This window comes from Oreochromis niloticus, linkage group LG18 (assembly GCF_001858045.2).
Source record: "Oreochromis niloticus isolate F11D_XX linkage group LG18, O_niloticus_UMD_NMBU, whole genome shotgun sequence".
Taxonomy (NCBI): Eukaryota; Metazoa; Chordata; class Actinopteri; order Cichliformes; family Cichlidae; genus Oreochromis; species Oreochromis niloticus.
In genome coordinates, this window is record NC_031982.2 from 5,190,581 (window position 1) to 5,207,885 (window position 17,305).

A 17,305-nucleotide genomic window follows, 5' to 3' on the forward strand; every position below is an offset into this window, starting at 1 on the left:
TTTTGGAGGGGCCTCCAAACTGAGGAGCTCTGGTGAGTTGCAGTGGAATTGTATTTGCTGCTCCGCCAGCTAAGTCTGTGGGGAAGGATTGAGGGCTTTGAAAGTTTCTTGTAACTTCCTGTCACCACCTCCTAAATTTGAATAGCAGACCTCAATGTTTTTCACGCCAACTTTAACCTGTAGTGTCCAAAACAATACATTTCTGCTGAGATATAAAGGCTGGTTTATGAAGTCTGAGCTGAGCAGGATACAGGGTCTTGGGGCTGATTGGCTGGGCTCTCCATCTTTGGCAATCAGAACAAGAGTGGTAAATGGACTGGTTCTTATATAGCGCTTTTCTACTCTTCTGAGCACTCAAAGCGCTTTACATAACTTATGCATTCACCCATTCACACAAGCACATTTGTCTAAGTGCTTCTTTTAGCTAACATTCACACACATTCATACTCCGATGGATGCATCGGAGAGCAATTTGGGGTTAGTATCTTGCCCAAGGATATTCGGCATGCAGACTAGGGGAAGCCAGGAATCGAACCACCAACCTTCCAATCAGTAGGTGACCTGCTCTACCACCTGAGCTACAGCCACCCCGGTGCTGTTCTCTTCTAGCAGCCTCACAGCCACAAATGATCCAAAGCTTTGTCCTCAGTTCAGCAAAGAGGCCCTCTGCACCAGGGTGTTTCACGTTAAAGTCTACGTGTCTGATTAACAGCTTTGCCACCACATCTCGGGTCTAGGATTACAGGGGAAATCACATCATCCTCCAGACTTTGACAGTGCCATAGGCAACCACCCACCCGTATCAGCTGAAGTGATTCATCATACTGTGGGTCCAAGGCCATCAAGCAGTTCGATTAAGGGACCCGATTCCCACCTGTTCTCCCACCTGCACTCAATTTCTTCAGGAAAACTGTCTCATTGAGCAGACTGCAAGATGCTCACCTCTGATTCCCAGAATTCGTCCACTGTTGAGGTCTCTTCAGTGTTCGGAGCCACCCCGTGAAGGTACCACGTGGTTGCCTTCGCTAGTTCATTGAAGGTGTTAATCTGCTGAGCATCAGGTAGGGTATATAAAGGGGCAGTTACTGCTGCAACTAGCCAGGATGTGGACCTTCTTTGCTCATCCGTGATGCCCTCATTTTGTATAATAGAGTAAACCGTCCAATGGCTCGGTGGCAGCTACAGATTGGCCATGGAACCAAAGACTGTCAGCAGTCTTAACAGCTTGATTAAAGGAGGCTCCAAAAAGCCTCACCATGTGGTTTTAGAATATGACACATCAAAATTCCACATTCCACACTTTTTCTAGCTGACATCTTTGATTATGTCAACCAATCGTTGGGGTCCTACTGACATAGCTCAGAGTCTCCCTCCATTAATAGTTCCCTAAGTTTGTTGATGACATCATTGGCCTCTATATTCACATTCAAAGTACTTCTTGAAGGACTCACAATCATCATCTCCCTGATGGCTCATTCCTAGCCCATTCCTCGGAAGAGCATCTGTGGCATAACATGGGGAACACTTAGTGACAAACAGCCACTCGTACACCATAGGTTAGGAATTCTTCTCATATCACACCAGAGAAAGTATAATAGTGGCTGGTCTTCAGGTAGCAATCTCACCTGGTGGGATATTCCCAATATTCCTCACAGCAACAAAATGCTGCCTGAACGTCAGGAGGAACCCAGGAGAGATGCACTGAGGTTGGGTCTGGCAGTTCATCCAGGTTTTAGCCTTTGTATGTGAATGAACAGCTGAACACATCTTGAGTTGTCTAATTATGAATCACCATATGATGAAGAATGAATCAAGACTGGAGGGTCTAACCTTTACTCACTCTAATGAAATCGCCTGCCTTCCCTAGCTTCTCAGTCTCAGCTTGGTAAGCCTGAGTCTTTTCTAGATCTCTGCCGAGGCTCTATACCGCACAAGCTGGGAAGGACTGCTTCAGGCAGTGAAATGAGTGTGGGCGTGTTACTTGCACGTAGTAGTTAAGTGGCAAATCTGCATACTGATGCTACTTCCACTCTAGCTGTTTGCCTCCAGCAGGTTAATGATCCTTCCATGGCCTAGTCACTAGCTTCTTGTTTTGATATGACAGATTGTTTAATTACCAAAGCACTGCTGCTGAGGAGATGGTGGTCACTGCTGTTTGTGGCTGCACTGTTAACATGACTTGACTCGCAATGTGTAGCCAAGCATGGTTTTCACTGCTGCTGGCCCCCTAGGTTGGCTGAGACGGGTAAGTCCGATAGCTGTTGTCAGGACATATCAGCCTATCAGAAGGAGTGGCTGAGCATTCATAAATGGTTTCAAGTGCACTGAAGTGCCTACACAGTTTAAGAGTGTTTGGCTACACCAAGCCCATTTTACATTTTACACAAGACTTTTCACTGGCACTGGTCAGCCTGGTGGTGCAGTCCACATCACCAGCAGTGATTTTTGTAGTGTTCTGCTCTTTGCTCAGCTGTCTAAAATGTACACACTGATCTGATACATTTTGTGTTTTGCCAGAGTAAGAGTCATACGCTTTGAACTTCTCTGTGAGCATTTGGGGGATTTTGAACTGTTGTTGGCAGAGTTGTGACCACATTTGAAGAGCCAGAGAAATCATTTCAGAGAGCCAATTGATCCTGACCAGAGTCCAGTTATGGGTCTGATGTAAAATGGTATTATTTTACTATTTGTATATTCAGTATTGGTGTAAATAAACTTCATCACAATGCAGTGATGAAGTTTATTTACAGTGCACTTTGAAGACAGGAAAGTACTTCTAGGCTGGTAGCACATGAGGGATCAGAGGGGAGAGGGAAAATTTGACAGCATTTTAAATTGTCAAGTTAACAAGTGGAGTTATCGAGTGAATCAATAAATCCTACCTGTCACATTTTTTTACAGCAGACAGCTGGCTGAGCAAGTGAACAGGTTAGTAGGCTGGTAAGTAGGCAAACTGAGGCAGGCTGGTGACACTGAGACATCCAGGTAAGTTGCTCTGCATAGAGGGGAACGCTGGTGCGTCGGACTGGTGAAAGTGGCAGGAATCCAGCGTTGTTCTTCTCGGAGCTCTTGGCAGAAACAGCCATGCAACCTTCACAGAATGAAGGTAACAAAGGATGTCAGAGGATTTAGTCAGAAGGCTCTTGGAACAGACTTGTTGCCTCTGAGAAAAAAACAGCTCCATAAACATGCCAAACAACCACCAGATGAGCCAGAGAAACCCTGGATGCCTGTCCATCCACATATTACTAAAGAGACTGAGGAAAGTCAAAAACAAACTCTGGTCAGCCTTTATCATAACCAGTGTTTGAAAAATAAAATGCCGCAAATCCGTCCCACAGATTTTTCAGTCTGAACAGCTGCATTAAGATTAAGTGAATCAGAAGAATATTTTTAACACACAAAATATTTCACAAGTTCGGTGTGTAATGGCATCAAAGTGTCTTTGAACTTGAGATGATCACAGAGCCCTTGGTATTTAAACCTATTGATGGCATCAGCGAGAAGAATCTTTTCCTCAGTCTAAAGAGTTTTGCTACAAAATTGATGTGACACAAAAGATAAATACATGTCAGTAACAGGTGATAATATTCAGATGTCAGTGCATTCCCCAAAATAGTAAAAATACACGTTATCTTCCAGCAATAACTTAGTAACAGAAACAGCACTTTTACCTTAATCTTGTTTTTGATGTTGCTATTTTCTAGTCTAAAACATACAGACTGAAAATCTCGTTGGTTCAATATTGAAAAGGTTCTGTGTTAGCTACATGCTTCTCATTACTGTCAGTGTGTTTGGATGCAGGGTGTGTACGCCGTGGGGAATTTCCAGCCTAGTGAAGATTGCTCCAGGAGTAGACAACCTGCCCCCATACTGAGAGAGCCACCCCTCTCCTCCTTGCCCAATGTCAGCCAGTCAGCAATTGGCAACAGCCATCAAGGTAAAGCCACCTGTAAATTACAGGTTACATCATCCTGACATGTCGATTAGTAACATTGTTTCCAGAAAGAATGTTCTTAACAACTGTTTTTGATCTGAGGAGTTCTCGGGGTTCAGCCCAGTCCTAACAAGTGTGATCCTGGGCCTTAACTCAGTGTGAAAATACTCATAACTCATGGAAAAGCTCACAGTATGACTTTCAAGAAGCTAGAAGTTGAAAATCTTTGGCATTTTTGCTTGATTGAGATAAATTTTCTTCGTTATTTTGCTGTGATTAATAATTATAGGCAAAAGAGTTCTGTATATCCAGCGAGCATGAAAGTACTGCTCTTTGTCAAAATCTTAAATGTCAGATTTTATTAAGTGGGTAATATGATGTTTAAATGTCACAGTATTCATAAAGTTGATCAGCTGAAAGGTCTCTTGATACAACTGTTCTTGTCAAGTAGTATTCTTAAGACCACTGTAGTCAGTCGACTCCTCCAAATTTAAATATTCATCTTTTTTTTTTATAATTCATGAAATATGAATCTGGAGTGCTGCCATTTATAATGAAGACTGGCTAATGTAAGTGAGCTCCTAATCAGAAAGGACTGCTGTAGTTACCGATTGCACTAATTCATATTTAGTGGTATCATTTCAATTCAGTTCAAGTCACAACAACAGTCGCCTCAGGACGCTTTACATTGTAAGGTAGACCCTACAACAAGACAATTAAATTACCACTTTTGAGCAAGCAGTTGGCGACAGTGGGAAGGAAAAACTCCCTTTTAACAGGAAGAAACCTCCAATAGAACCAGTTTCAGGGAGGGGCGGCCTGCTGGGTGTGATGGGAGGAAGACAGGATTAAATACACACTTTGGAAGAGAGCCAGAGATGAATAAGTAAGGATGAAATGCAGAGTTATGTAAAAGCAGATAGTGAGTGAAGAAGAAATACTCAGCGCATCATGGGAAGCCCCCAGCAGCCTTGGTCTATTACAAATATGAAATAAAGCACTGTGGGTGGAGGTGGATTGGGAAATGTGCAGCAACTGTGGCCACGCCCAGCCCACTATCAGCTGATGTGGGCTGGCATTGAGATCAGCTGATCTGTTATGATTGCACTTGAGCTCAACTTCATTCACTGTCTATAAAATACTTACCTGAACACTGTCATGTCACCTGTTGGTTGGTTAGGTGCGCTTGTGAAGCTAAGAACATTTTCATGATCTTAGCTATTTTTAAACCAGATGTCGTATCGAACTTTGAGAATGTGAGACACTCAACAATCATTGGCTCGTGATTTGTGAATGAAAAGTCAGAGACCCAATAAGCATAGACTGGTTTCACCTGCTCTAAAGGGAATCGTATCTCACACACAGAACATCATGTTGTTTTCAGCATGACCTGAAACCGGCGAATGAGACCACAACTTCGACATGAAAGTGTTTAATGTGGTCACAAACCCTGAGAGCCGGTGTTTGTTTCCCATAGAGGTGTTTCTGAAACAGAGGAGCTTCCTCCTGCTGGCTATTACACACTGACACTTCTGTGGCTTCACCTTAGAGACTCTTTTCTAGTGTGTGATTCTAACCTGTTATTAATGTTTGCCTTGGCTTTGTTGTCTTCTGATAGGCCACCACACACTGGGTCCCAGCCAACCAGAACCTATTATTACAAGGACGTCTTCCCACCCCTTGGTCCCAGAGCAAACAGGACCCATCCTAACGCGTAGCGCCTCTTGTCGAGAGCCGTCTATGACCAATTTGAAGAGAGCCAGTGCTGAAGTGGAGGTAATAACTCCGTCCAGTCCATTAGGCAACCGTGACAACATGATGACCTTCAGCAGCAGCACACTGCCAAGGTAGCTGTTTTTAATGAGTCCATAATCATAGTTGCACTTTGGAATATCAAATGTTTTATTTTTTTAGTTTAAAGTTATCATGTTTATTTTAACCATTTTTTTTCTTTAATTTTTTCCAGCAAGTAAAATTGTCTGCCTCTGTTTTAGAGATTCTGGAAAGTAAGGAGTTGCAGACCAGGACAAGCTCTCTGCAAGTTCTCAAGCCATGATCTTTGGATCTTTATGAACCGTGGAATAATGGCAATGATTGGGAAACCTGATGTAGTTTCATGTTGAGGAAGTGTTGATGGGCAATATGTGAGGCTGATGGGTCATTGTCACCACCTCGGCAATGTTCGGGGTTGTGGGTGTCATGGACACCTACGTTTGTGAACGCGATAACTTGAGAATGAGGCAACATAGGAGCTTCAAATGGAAACCATTGGTGTATTTACTAAGAATCGAGTCAAGTTTGAATCTCAGCGGCATTGACTTCAACGTCACAGGTCACATTTCCTGGAATTCTTGTGAACGTGATAACTTGAAAACAAGGAAACGTATCATTTTCAAATCGATACCATGTTGACTAGAAGGCTGAGGGAAGCACCGGTGGTCACCAGTATTTTTGAATCTTCCCTCCTTAATACAATAATGTGCCAGTTGGAGGTTTTTAATACTTGTGTTTGGATCCATTTAAAGTTCAACGACTCTGATACTCAGAGAATGGCAACATTTTTCCAGGTCCTGAATCTTCAGAGGAAAAATGGAGAGTGTAAAGCTTTCATGACTTAATGTAGGCCATTTATTCTGGCAACAGGATTTATATTAACTTTCTAATAAATTCTGCACATGTTTAATGCTGCTTTACATTTTGAAGATAGAGTATCATATAATGTTTAATGATCTCGGTAGGCCACCTGGAAGATCATCGTTTTTCCCAACCAAACAGTGGGAGATTTTGGGAAGAACTACATGGGAGCACTGTGGTATCAGTTCTTTGTATTCAGCCCTCGTATATCAGTAATTAATAACCTGTTTTTCTGTGAACTGTTTTTCAGTTCATGCACTGCAGCTAGAGATGTGTTCAGAGAGATCTGTCTGGTCTGTAGATGTGAAAAACCCAAATATCAAGTGGTTCATCCGGTTAACACTGAATCTAGAAATAGGTGAACAGAATGGAAAATGTAAGTAAAAAATTTAATGCGAGTTTAATGCTGGCATTACTCTTTGCCTGTTCTGGATTTAGCGTTGGCGGTGGCTGTTAACAGGTTAGCTGTGATGGAGCGGGACCTCTGCAGGGACGCCGTTGGCCGTAGAATAACAGAACTGCTGCAGTGCAGTCATTGGCATTCACTGAGCATATGAACAGACTGGATTATGTTTGTAGGAGTAAAACAGCAAGTTCTTGTTGTGTTTATAAGAGAAGAGGAGGACAAAGTTTTATGTGTTTTATGTGCAGATGATTGAACAGTTCTTTCAGCCGATGTCTTTATTAAGCAGTCTTAGCTCACAGAGTCCGCCACCACTGAATACACACTGAGACTTAAAATACAGTATGCAGTACACATATATACGTGTGTGTGTGTGTGTACACTTATTGTTTTTGTTTGTTATTGTGTGAATGCATGTAGTTGGAATATTATTGGAAGTTTGGAAATACATTTGTATATTATTTTTTCTTTAATTTCCACAGTTGGCCTTGAGTGCCTTTGTTACCACAGCCAGTCAGCAAAGAGAGAAACAGCAAAGTGATTTAAGAGGTGACAAAATTGTCTGTTGATGTGAAGAAGGAGCCTGACAGTTTGTGTGGGTGCAACTGAGAACAACTCGTTTGGAAACTACTTGGACATAACCACTGTGGAGCAGGGACGATGATACAAAAGACTCTCTGATGGAGCGGTGTAGCTGTTTCACTTTATTTCTCTAGATGTACAAACAAGTATTTGAGTAACTTACTAATAGATGACGTCCCCAAAGTAACAAGAACAAACAAAAAATAGAATCTAATGTTTGTGTTTGTAAAAACAAGGATCCCCTGAGGCACAGGATGTTTTAAGACGGCTCAAACAATGTGAAGCATCTTACAGGCCAGGAAAAAAACACAAAAAGAAAACCTAAACACAAGAACCCTCAACCAGACTGTTTGTTTTGGCCTTTTAGCCTTTATTGGACAGAGACAGTGTAGATGGACGGGGAGAGAGAGGGAGACAGACTCAAACCCAACAGTGTTAGCAGAACAGTCCACAGCAGCACCTGAGTACAGGTGGAAAATAACAAAGTACATATACTTTGTTGCCGTACTTAAGTAGAATTGTCAGGTATATGTACTCGAGTATTTATTTTTCTGAAAACATTACTTTTACTCCCTATATTTAGACAAAAATCTGAACTTTCCTTACATTTCTACACAGGCTTGTTGTGTGTTGTGTATACTTCAGCTGCCATTCTGTACTCTGGGCAAAAAGCAGTCACAGAACAATTTTGTGCTCTGCTCTTTTTTTGATGGTAAAACTTTAAGACAGCTTGCTGCACAACAAAAAATCATTTGATTCTTCATGACTGCTATTTTTTTCCTACCGACCTCAGAACAGCAAAAAGTCAGTCAAAACGCAGTACTGAGAAATACTGAGTCACAGAAACAGAGCTAGTAAGAGTTACAGAGCTCCACAAAAACACAAGGGCCACATATACAACATGAAGAACAGCTGCATGCAGGGCACGGACCTCTGTTCCCTGTTATGTGGCTCACACTGGTGTTCTCCTCTCTGGATGTTCTGTCAGATACAGTGGAACCAGTAACCTCAGCATCCAGTACATTGCCCTACTGGGGAGACTGGGGCTGCGGTTGGACATGAATGCCAGTCCCCAGGTTTCTGTCCTCTGAGTGTCCAAACAGTACTGAATTTTGGGGAGGGGTTGTTTTTCAAGTTCAAATTAAATTATGATGCTGTGTTATAATAGAAATGACCAGACTTTAAACAACGCTATAACATGTTTAGATATGTTTATGGGGACAAAGATAACAGAAGGCTGCTCTACCAGAACACTAACTGGTCATTTGTGCTTTCAGTTTATGAATTTGACAGAAGAATTATATTTACCAAAATCAATTAGACATTTGTGAAGATCAAGCAAAGAAGATCATGAGCTCAGTGCTGTCACTCTTTTCTTTCTTCTCATAGTGTCTTTATCTTTCTTTTCAGATCCCACGGAGGTTCCTCGCTGGAGGAAGGTCGTATTCCACGGCGTCACGCTTCCATCCACGCCTCGATGGACTCAACCCGGTCCAAACAGCTGCTCAGCCAATGGAAGAACAAGAATGACAACAGGAAGCTGTCTCTGCAGGTGATGGACGGTATAAGGCCAGCCTCCTCTTCGTCTCCTCAGAGGAACATGGAGCTGCGCTGCTCCTCTGAACCGTCTGCCATGGGTCTGGAGGTGGAGCTCCGCGGTGGAGCCCACCTGCCTATAGCCACAGGCCAGGAAGCTGAGCTACGTGCTGGGGCGCACATCCCAGTTCAGTACATGAAACTAGCAGCTAGCTCTGTTCCTATGGCCAATCATAATCATCTGTCCCATAATGGGAGCACTGCAGTGGCGGGCGGGCCAGAGTATCTATCCAGTCCCGACCTGGATCCTCTCAGCTAGTTCATATCCCCGAAGAGGAAAATCCCACCAGCAAGGATCAGGAGAGTGAATCCGAGGACAGCATCATGGACGGGGGTGGGTCAGTGAGAGAAAAGTGGCTGAGAGTGACGGAGAAGACCACCATCCCTTGCAGGCCTCTCAGTGCTGGAGGACAGCCACGTCTCATGCAGGTTTGTAACTTCTTTGACTTCTTTCTTTAAACGTCAGTCATGAATCTGACCCAGGACAGTGACGTGTAGCAGGGTAGCCTACAGGGTAGAGCTGCATTAGTCCAGGCAGGAGATCACAAGCACCACAGATGCCTTCCTACTGAAGACAGGAATCCACAGGGACTCATTTGAACAGCAGTATGGTTGCTGTTGACTGACAGCTCTTAATGCGTCCTTTCCTTGTAATATACGTCTATCCAGGCTTCAGTTGATGTTGCCTGGCAGGATATAGTGTGTGCTTCCTCCTCAGACCACAAGCAGAACAGTGACAGGGGAACGTTTGTCTGTTACAGTCTTCTGCAGAAGATGTCCGGGGTTCCCTGGACCAGCCCCCAGTCCTGCATTATTGACACACTTATTTTTCCCATGTCAGTTACTCAGAGTGCTCTGTCTAGACGCACACAGAGCTTCTCTGTAGAGAGGACAGAGAGTCAGTCACCTTTTCACCGTGTGCTTGCTCCAAGGGGAATCGTGTTTTTCTCTGTACTGTAAGGTCTTTACTCAGGTTGGGCGACTGGACGAATATATCGACGACAGGCTGAGCCTTTCACCGATCGGTTTTACAAGAGCGATTTATTTATTTATTTGTCTGTGAGTAAGTTTGCTAATAATGTTGGTACAAGCCAAGAGAAGCAGTCAACAGAAAATATAATAGTGCTGTTTTAACGGCGCCCTCCTCAGAGCGTGCCCAAATGCAGCGATTGAGTTACTCAAACTTTGAACAGAAAGAACGGCAGCAGCCCGTGTTCAGAAAAAACAAAAACATTTGATTTAAATAAATAAAAACCCAAATAGTGAGGAGGGAAACAACTAGGAACTGGCTTCTTTTTCTACTATAACCGTATTTATCTGTCACTCAATCAAACAACAAATACAAAATTAAACAAAAGGTATTCACACTCCACATATTCACACTCAGCATGCACACACAGTCTTGAGTTGTTTTATAAACATATCTGATTAAAAGCAGATAACTGGGACTGTTGAATGTTAATAGTGATTATTGTTGTGTTGCAGGAAAATAAAAAGCTTCAGTTTGTAAAGTTGTCACATGGATTCCTCATTGGTTTAAATGCCCATGTTGTAAAAATAAAAAAGTAACTGTAACAGTGCTTTATTACAGTCCTGGAGTGTTACATCACGAGAGCTGAGGTTATAGCCTGCTGAGAAGCTGACACAGTCGTGCTTCTTAGACCCAAAAACAGTCATCTGTTTTCCAGTTGTGGAATGGTTCACATTATCCTGCCTGTCTCTTATTTTCCAGGTCATAGCCTTATCTAAACAACAGGGTCTGCTTCACTCTCCTCGGTCAGAGGACGGTGGCAGCACTGTCAGTTGCACCGGATCCATTCGGTACCGAGCCCTGACAGACCAGGATCCATCTCCACCCGCTTCCACCACTGGAGCCATGGGAGGAGGAGGTCTGTAGATTTAGCTGACTGCTCATCACTGGAACAGGATAACTCATAAATCATCCAAAGCCTACTTTTAATTGAAAACAGTACAAGGCAACATATGAAACTGAGCTCCTAGTTTGGAGACGCTGTGTGTAGTTTGGACAGTTTTTGATGGTTGACGGCTCTGTGCCGGTTTAATCTTGAGCCAGTCTGTTGTACACATGCAGAATGTGCTCTGCCCAAAGGCACTGTGTTGTACGGCCACATGTGTTATCCACACACACGTATGTGTTGAATCACTGCAGCCACCATCACAGGTGCTGACCTTTGAACTGGGTGCTGTTAACAAGCCAGACTCGTAGTTGAAAGGTGTCCATGTTCATGTTGATTGGTCAGACCAGTTTTCCATCTTTCCCCTGTCCATTTAAAAAAGTGCCCAGGCCCACAGACGGCAGCAATGCCTCTGTGATTTTTCAGGAGTCTTCATGAATATAAATGATGATGATGATGATGATGATGATTTCATCTTCTGCCTGTTTAAAGCTTGTTGCTGGCATCAAATTCAGTATATCATAGTACATCTATATTTATTTAGTCATTTGTACTATTTACTGTTCATCATTGCTTTCCTATTCCTATTTGAATGTGATTGTGTTAGCAGCCCTGCACTGGTCATTGTGCTGTGAACACTCCCTTTAAACACACTGCTTTACAACCCAAAATATTGCTTCTGGATTTGACTGCAATGAGATCGAGTGGAGGAAACAGAATAAATGACTGTCATCATTTCCACAGCAGCATGATGACTGCAGCTCTACTCGTATCATGTTAAAGGTTTTAGGATAACAGTTGTTATTCTTCGTACTAAGGAAAAGACGACGTATTTAAAGTGTTTGGCTCTTAAAATCCTCCAAATGAAATCCCACAATGCATTTTGGGATTTGAGTTGTTTTGCTAAAAGAGTTTCCATTTGGGTCTAACCAAATTTAAAAGAAACTTTAAAACAGGATATGTTTAGAGTGCTGATTAACCAAATCCTCATGCTAGATGGGTTAAAAAGTAAAGGAAGAGAAGGTGATATTTATAAGATAAAAGAAAATAAACAAGCTACAAAAAGAATAACACAGAATTAAGTACAGTATAATATAGATAAAGCAGACTAAAAGTGTGTGTAGTACCCTGGCTCTGACCCTAATTGTGTAATGGCATGACTTTAAGATCTGAATCCATGAGTACAAGACTTTCTCGGTTGGCTGGTTTGTGACTCACTTTCTTAGTTAGGGGTGGGTTTAAAAATTAAATTGAATTTAAAAATTCATGACGATGTTTATCAAACGTGGAGCGTAGTTTGGATCTTCTTTTGCTGCTGATTCAGTGAATTTTGGTCAGTGACAAAACCTGCAGCATCAGAATCTGTGAGCTGTCGGCTTTCAGCGCCGACAGCGTGTCCGTGTACGGGCCGTCGCTCTTTGTGTTCACATCTTTCTGCAGACTCCGTTTACCTGCTCGTTAATCGTTTGGTGTTTTAGCTCTTTGGTGGTTGTTGACATAATTTTGTGAGCTTTACACTGAAAATCTGGTGTTTCTGGCAAAATACATTCATATTGTATCATATATTTATATTGGATTTTTACATGATTTAAAAATTGATTCAGGATTTAATGAATCGATATCGCTTTATTCAAACTAAAATCAATTTGAATCGGGAAATGGTTTTGTTTTTAAACCCACCCCCAGAAATCAGTGACCATACCCAGCCCTATTGTTAGTAACTGGAGCTGGGCCTGGAACAAATGTATAGTTCTCAGAACTGTTTCTTATTTCTCTGTCTAACAAAAGGAGACTTTGACACATGCGATCACTACATTGGGCTGGTGCATCCCTGTAAGCACCTACAGTAACATATTTTGCTGTTCATACTTTTGTAGCTTGTACTTACCTGCTTGTTGATGATTCAGTTTGCTGAATACTTACTTGCTCTTCTAGGGGGAGGTTTGGAGAGAACTGGGAGTATAGTGCGTGTTGAAGCCCACCCAGAGTCCAGATCAAACAAACCAATAGTGAAACCTCCGAGCACTGATGGAAGTGGCTCCTGGCGATGGAAACCACCAGAACAAAGAGCTTCCCTTCGGCAGTCGGCTTTCAACCTCAATGACCTGAACAGACACACGGACAGCTGCGATTCACTGAAGGACGGTGGATCGGTGGATGGGAGGAGAAGTGTCACGGGGACAGAAACAGAGAGCGATGGGGGTGGGGACGCAGGGGGCAGTGGAATGGGAGGAGGAGGAGGTGTCTACACCAGCCATCCACATGTTGTGCACCCGTTACATCCCTTACATCCAAATAATCCCAACAACTACCAGCACTCCAGTTTTAATCCTAACAATTCCAATAATCCCAGTTTTAACAACGCTCACCCTAACTTTAACCCTCCTTCTAACAACTCGAACATGCCGTTCACACCCACTGCCACCTTTGCTCCTCCCTTCCACCCCCACCCTCAAGCAGTCACCACTATCAGGGTTACACCAGTGGAGGCGACAGCTGCCAGCAGTGATGGCGGCTCGGACTGCCAGTCGGTTGCCTCATCCAGCCGTGAATCCACCTTGAGAAGGAAGAGCAGCAGCAACGTGGTCCACGTCCAGGATCGAGGGCCTACCCCTGAGTTCCACAACAACCACCGCCTTTGTGATGACAGCAACCGCCTTGACAATGAAAGCAGCAACCGCTTTCACGAAAACCTGCGAAGCTTTCAAGAAAACCCCATTCACCCCAACCACCCCAACAGGCAGCTGCAGGGAGTGTTTGGGCGTCCAAGCCCCACCCCTCCCCCTACTTTACCCCGCCCGATCCTGACTCACACTCCCCCGCCTACATTTGGGCTGGCCTACAAAGAATAACAAGTTCAGTGTGAGTTATCCATCTATAACTACAATTATAAAAACAAGTAAACCATTCTAGACCAACGGGAAATTTCTGGAGATGATGTGAACAACTCCACAATCTGCTTACCACCTGCAGCCAACAGGAGATGGTAAAAAACATTCACACGTTCTCAAATGACCAGTCAGGCTACTATAGATGGCCACTTGTGTCCAGCTTATTAAATTCTGTTAGCAGTAGGTTAGAGATCGACTTTGGTTCACAGGCCATAGACGTCGAGTCATGCCTGCTCCCAATTTCCTCCTGGCCAACATACAAGGAGTAGGTTGGACTGAGTTTGAGTCAACATTTCTTCTAATTTGATTACATATTTACATATTTTTATCATGTATCGCTGCACAAGCCAGATATTCCTTTTGTAAATCTGATAAATTGAGTGCACTTGCTTCGTAGGCAGAAAGGGGCTTAAATAAACTGCTGGCCCTTTGACGCTGGTCTACGCTGGTATTATTACCCTGCCAGTAAGGACAGATTCACACTAATGACTCACTTTTCTCTGGCTGCAAAGGTCAGCTAAAACTGGGGTGACATTTCTACACATCCACGTTTTTGTCACACACAGGTAACATCGAACATCGTAACCACATGCCCTTAGATGGAATTTTGTATTCAAAGCCTATAACTGTGATTGTGTTTGTACATAAGAGTGTGGGCGGCCACGGGGGAAATTAAATCCATGGTCTTAATTATGTCTGGACTACAAAGAGTCCCTTCTGGGTAATAACAGTATATCTTATTTGATGGTGGTATTGTGTTTGTGTTGAATAAGAACAATATCAAGGGGCATATATGGTGTTTAGATATACTAAAACAAGCACTTTTTTCATGCTGTGTTTTATTGGTGCGCAGTGTATAAATGATTCTTACTGTGTGGTAGTTGTACTGACACATGCAGCATCGCCTGAACAAACCACACCACCAAGGATGTTCATTTCTTTCCTGTTCTTTATTTTGATTTCCCAGCTCATCGTCTTTATGACTCGGTATTACAGCCACTCTAAGGAAGAAACATGGAATCATTACAGAATAAAGTTGTAACGATTATGAGATAAAGTTTTATAAGACAATGTTTTATGATGAAAAAGATAATAATTATACACGCACGCTGAAGTAACAGCGAGGATTTGTACTTTAAAGTGAAGAACGAGTAAATATAAGTGAAATGCCACTTTGTTCCATTTTCAAAGAAAATCAGAATATTTTAAGAGAAAAGGTGTACAGTATAATTAAAATGTAATTACCATAATTTAAAAAGCATTTTCAGGAAAAGGTCAAACTGTTAAAATAATCAAATGTAATTTTACTATATATGTTATTTTCAAAACATATAAATGATAAAAGATAATAATATGAAAATATTTCCATTAATAATACTTTATTATTTTACAAATAAATCACCCATTATAGAAGATTAAAAAAAAAAACATTGGGAATATACCATAGAAAACAGAGTCAGGTTTTAAAATTAGGTTTATATTTCAATATTGTGACATGTTTGCATCTTTTTTTTAACATTTCCAGCTGTCTGTTCACATATTTAATATTTCTTTTTTCTAATGGTTCGCAGTTGTGGAAATATAAAATGAAAACTTTGTTTTCATCTCATACTCTCAAATACTTTAATATTTGCATGTGTGGGTAAATTCATAGAGTATAGACAGTGTTATTATTCTTACTTTTTTTCACTCAGTCATTGATCTCAGTGGAAAAAAAAAAATGTTTTTGTTGTTGTTGTTTTCTTTTTAAATGTATAGATTGGCAGTTAGAAGAATATTTAATAGACATTTTCTTAACCCAGTGTTTACATTGTTCAATAAACTTTGTGCCCAAGTGCCATCAAAGAAAAGTCCTGTAGCTGTAGGCTAGTCACATAGATACCAAGTGTTTGTGCAGGACTCTACTTTGTTTATCTTGATAAGAATCTGCCTAGAAACAGCAAAGTCACATGTTTGGATTGTGAAAACATTCAGAAAGCACCAATACGTGTGGCGGGTGATTTACAGCTGCTGTGCTGTGTAGATATCTATATAGTTTATGTACATGTTTGCTTCTGCTCCAGTATTTCTTTGCTTATTGCAGCTGTCAGTGCAGTGAATGATTAAGATAACGTTTGATGCTACTGGAAAGAATGGGCCTGTCGAGCTGTTTTAAATGGTCAAGCGAGCTTTAGTAATATAGTACATTTCAGAACAAACGTTGACCTAAATTGCTTTCAATCAAAGATCTGTGACATGCTAACCACATAAGCACAATGGGAATCAGTGCAAGGCAAACTAAGGAAGAAAAGTAAATGTATAAGATAGTAGTGAGCTTGATAGAAATCACGAGGGAACCTCAGAAAATTAGGTAGAGGACTAATATGAAAGTGCCAGATACTTTTAGTTGTTACCCAACCAACAGACAACTTGAATGTACCCTGATCAAGAAGAAAGTTTGATGGATTCAGGATGGTTTCCCAGCCGGTGAAGTCATTTTTGTGTTTCGGTTGTTTGTTTGAATTCTTTTCAGCTGTTTGTTTTTTTTTTTGTTTTTCTTTTTTTCGAGACCAGCTAAAGACGTTGTGTAAATTTGAAATGGTGTGTAAGTTGTGGAGGGTTCTAGCGTCATCACATTAAAGAGACACCTGTTAACAAATGCATGCTTATTTTGGCCAATTGAAATTAAATATCAGAAGTGAAATGGTGTTTGTGAAAGATATTTCTGAACACAGTGACGCAATGGTGAATGATTCCTACAGCTCTGAAACGTCCATCAGGCTATAAAAGACTGCATGCTGACTGATGGACACATCATTGTCCTTGTCTCTGGATCGCCAAGACTTCAGTAAAAACACAAATATATTCTGATTCCCTAGAGTTGGGGTTAGAGTTGTTCCTGATAATGCCTTCGACTGCAGAAGGAGTTTTGTTTTACAACAAATCCAGTTACTATCAGTTCTTTGATCTTCTCGTATTCGTTTTGTCTCTTTGCTATGAAAGATTTAATCTGGTGGGTATTTCCCACTAACTGAGCCCTGCAATTCATTTCTGCAGTTGAATTTTACTAAGTTTCTGGGTAAGCAGCAGTTGATGAGCAGTAGATGTGTATGCATGTGTTTTTAGCTCAGAAGGTTTTGGTGAAGTTTGTAAGGCTTAGAAAACATTTTAGTTTTCTGTACACATTTTTTTTCTACTGCTTCACAAGTTTACAAGTAACGTTGTCCTGTTAATGGGAGAATGCAGATGTACTAATAGTAAAAAAAAAATAGTGGATGTACAAGTATGAAACTATAACCACAACATGTGTGTAGAATTGTTCCAACATGTTTGTGGTTCGTGCTCTGCAGGTGATTCCAGTTCAGCT

General features: G+C 41.8%; 1 protein-coding gene across 1 annotated transcript in view; it reads left to right on the plus strand.

Annotated features, from left to right (window-relative positions):
- Positions 1 to 16,593, plus strand: part of plppr4a (phospholipid phosphatase related 4a) — a 59,221-nt gene extending 42,628 nt beyond the window's left edge. Inside the window, exons 7-12 of the mRNA XM_019348312.2 lie at positions 3,805 to 3,940; positions 5,556 to 5,784; positions 8,967 to 9,279; positions 9,351 to 9,581; positions 10,885 to 11,041; positions 13,004 to 16,593. Of these exons, the coding sequence (XP_019203857.1) occupies positions 3,805 to 3,940; positions 5,556 to 5,784; positions 8,967 to 9,279; positions 9,351 to 9,581; positions 10,885 to 11,041; positions 13,004 to 13,920 (1,983 nt within the window). The 3' untranslated portion in view covers positions 13,921 to 16,593. The remainder of the gene's footprint in view (positions 1 to 3,804; positions 3,941 to 5,555; positions 5,785 to 8,966; positions 9,280 to 9,350; positions 9,582 to 10,884; positions 11,042 to 13,003) is intronic.
- Positions 16,594 to 17,305: the final 712 nt, after the last annotated feature.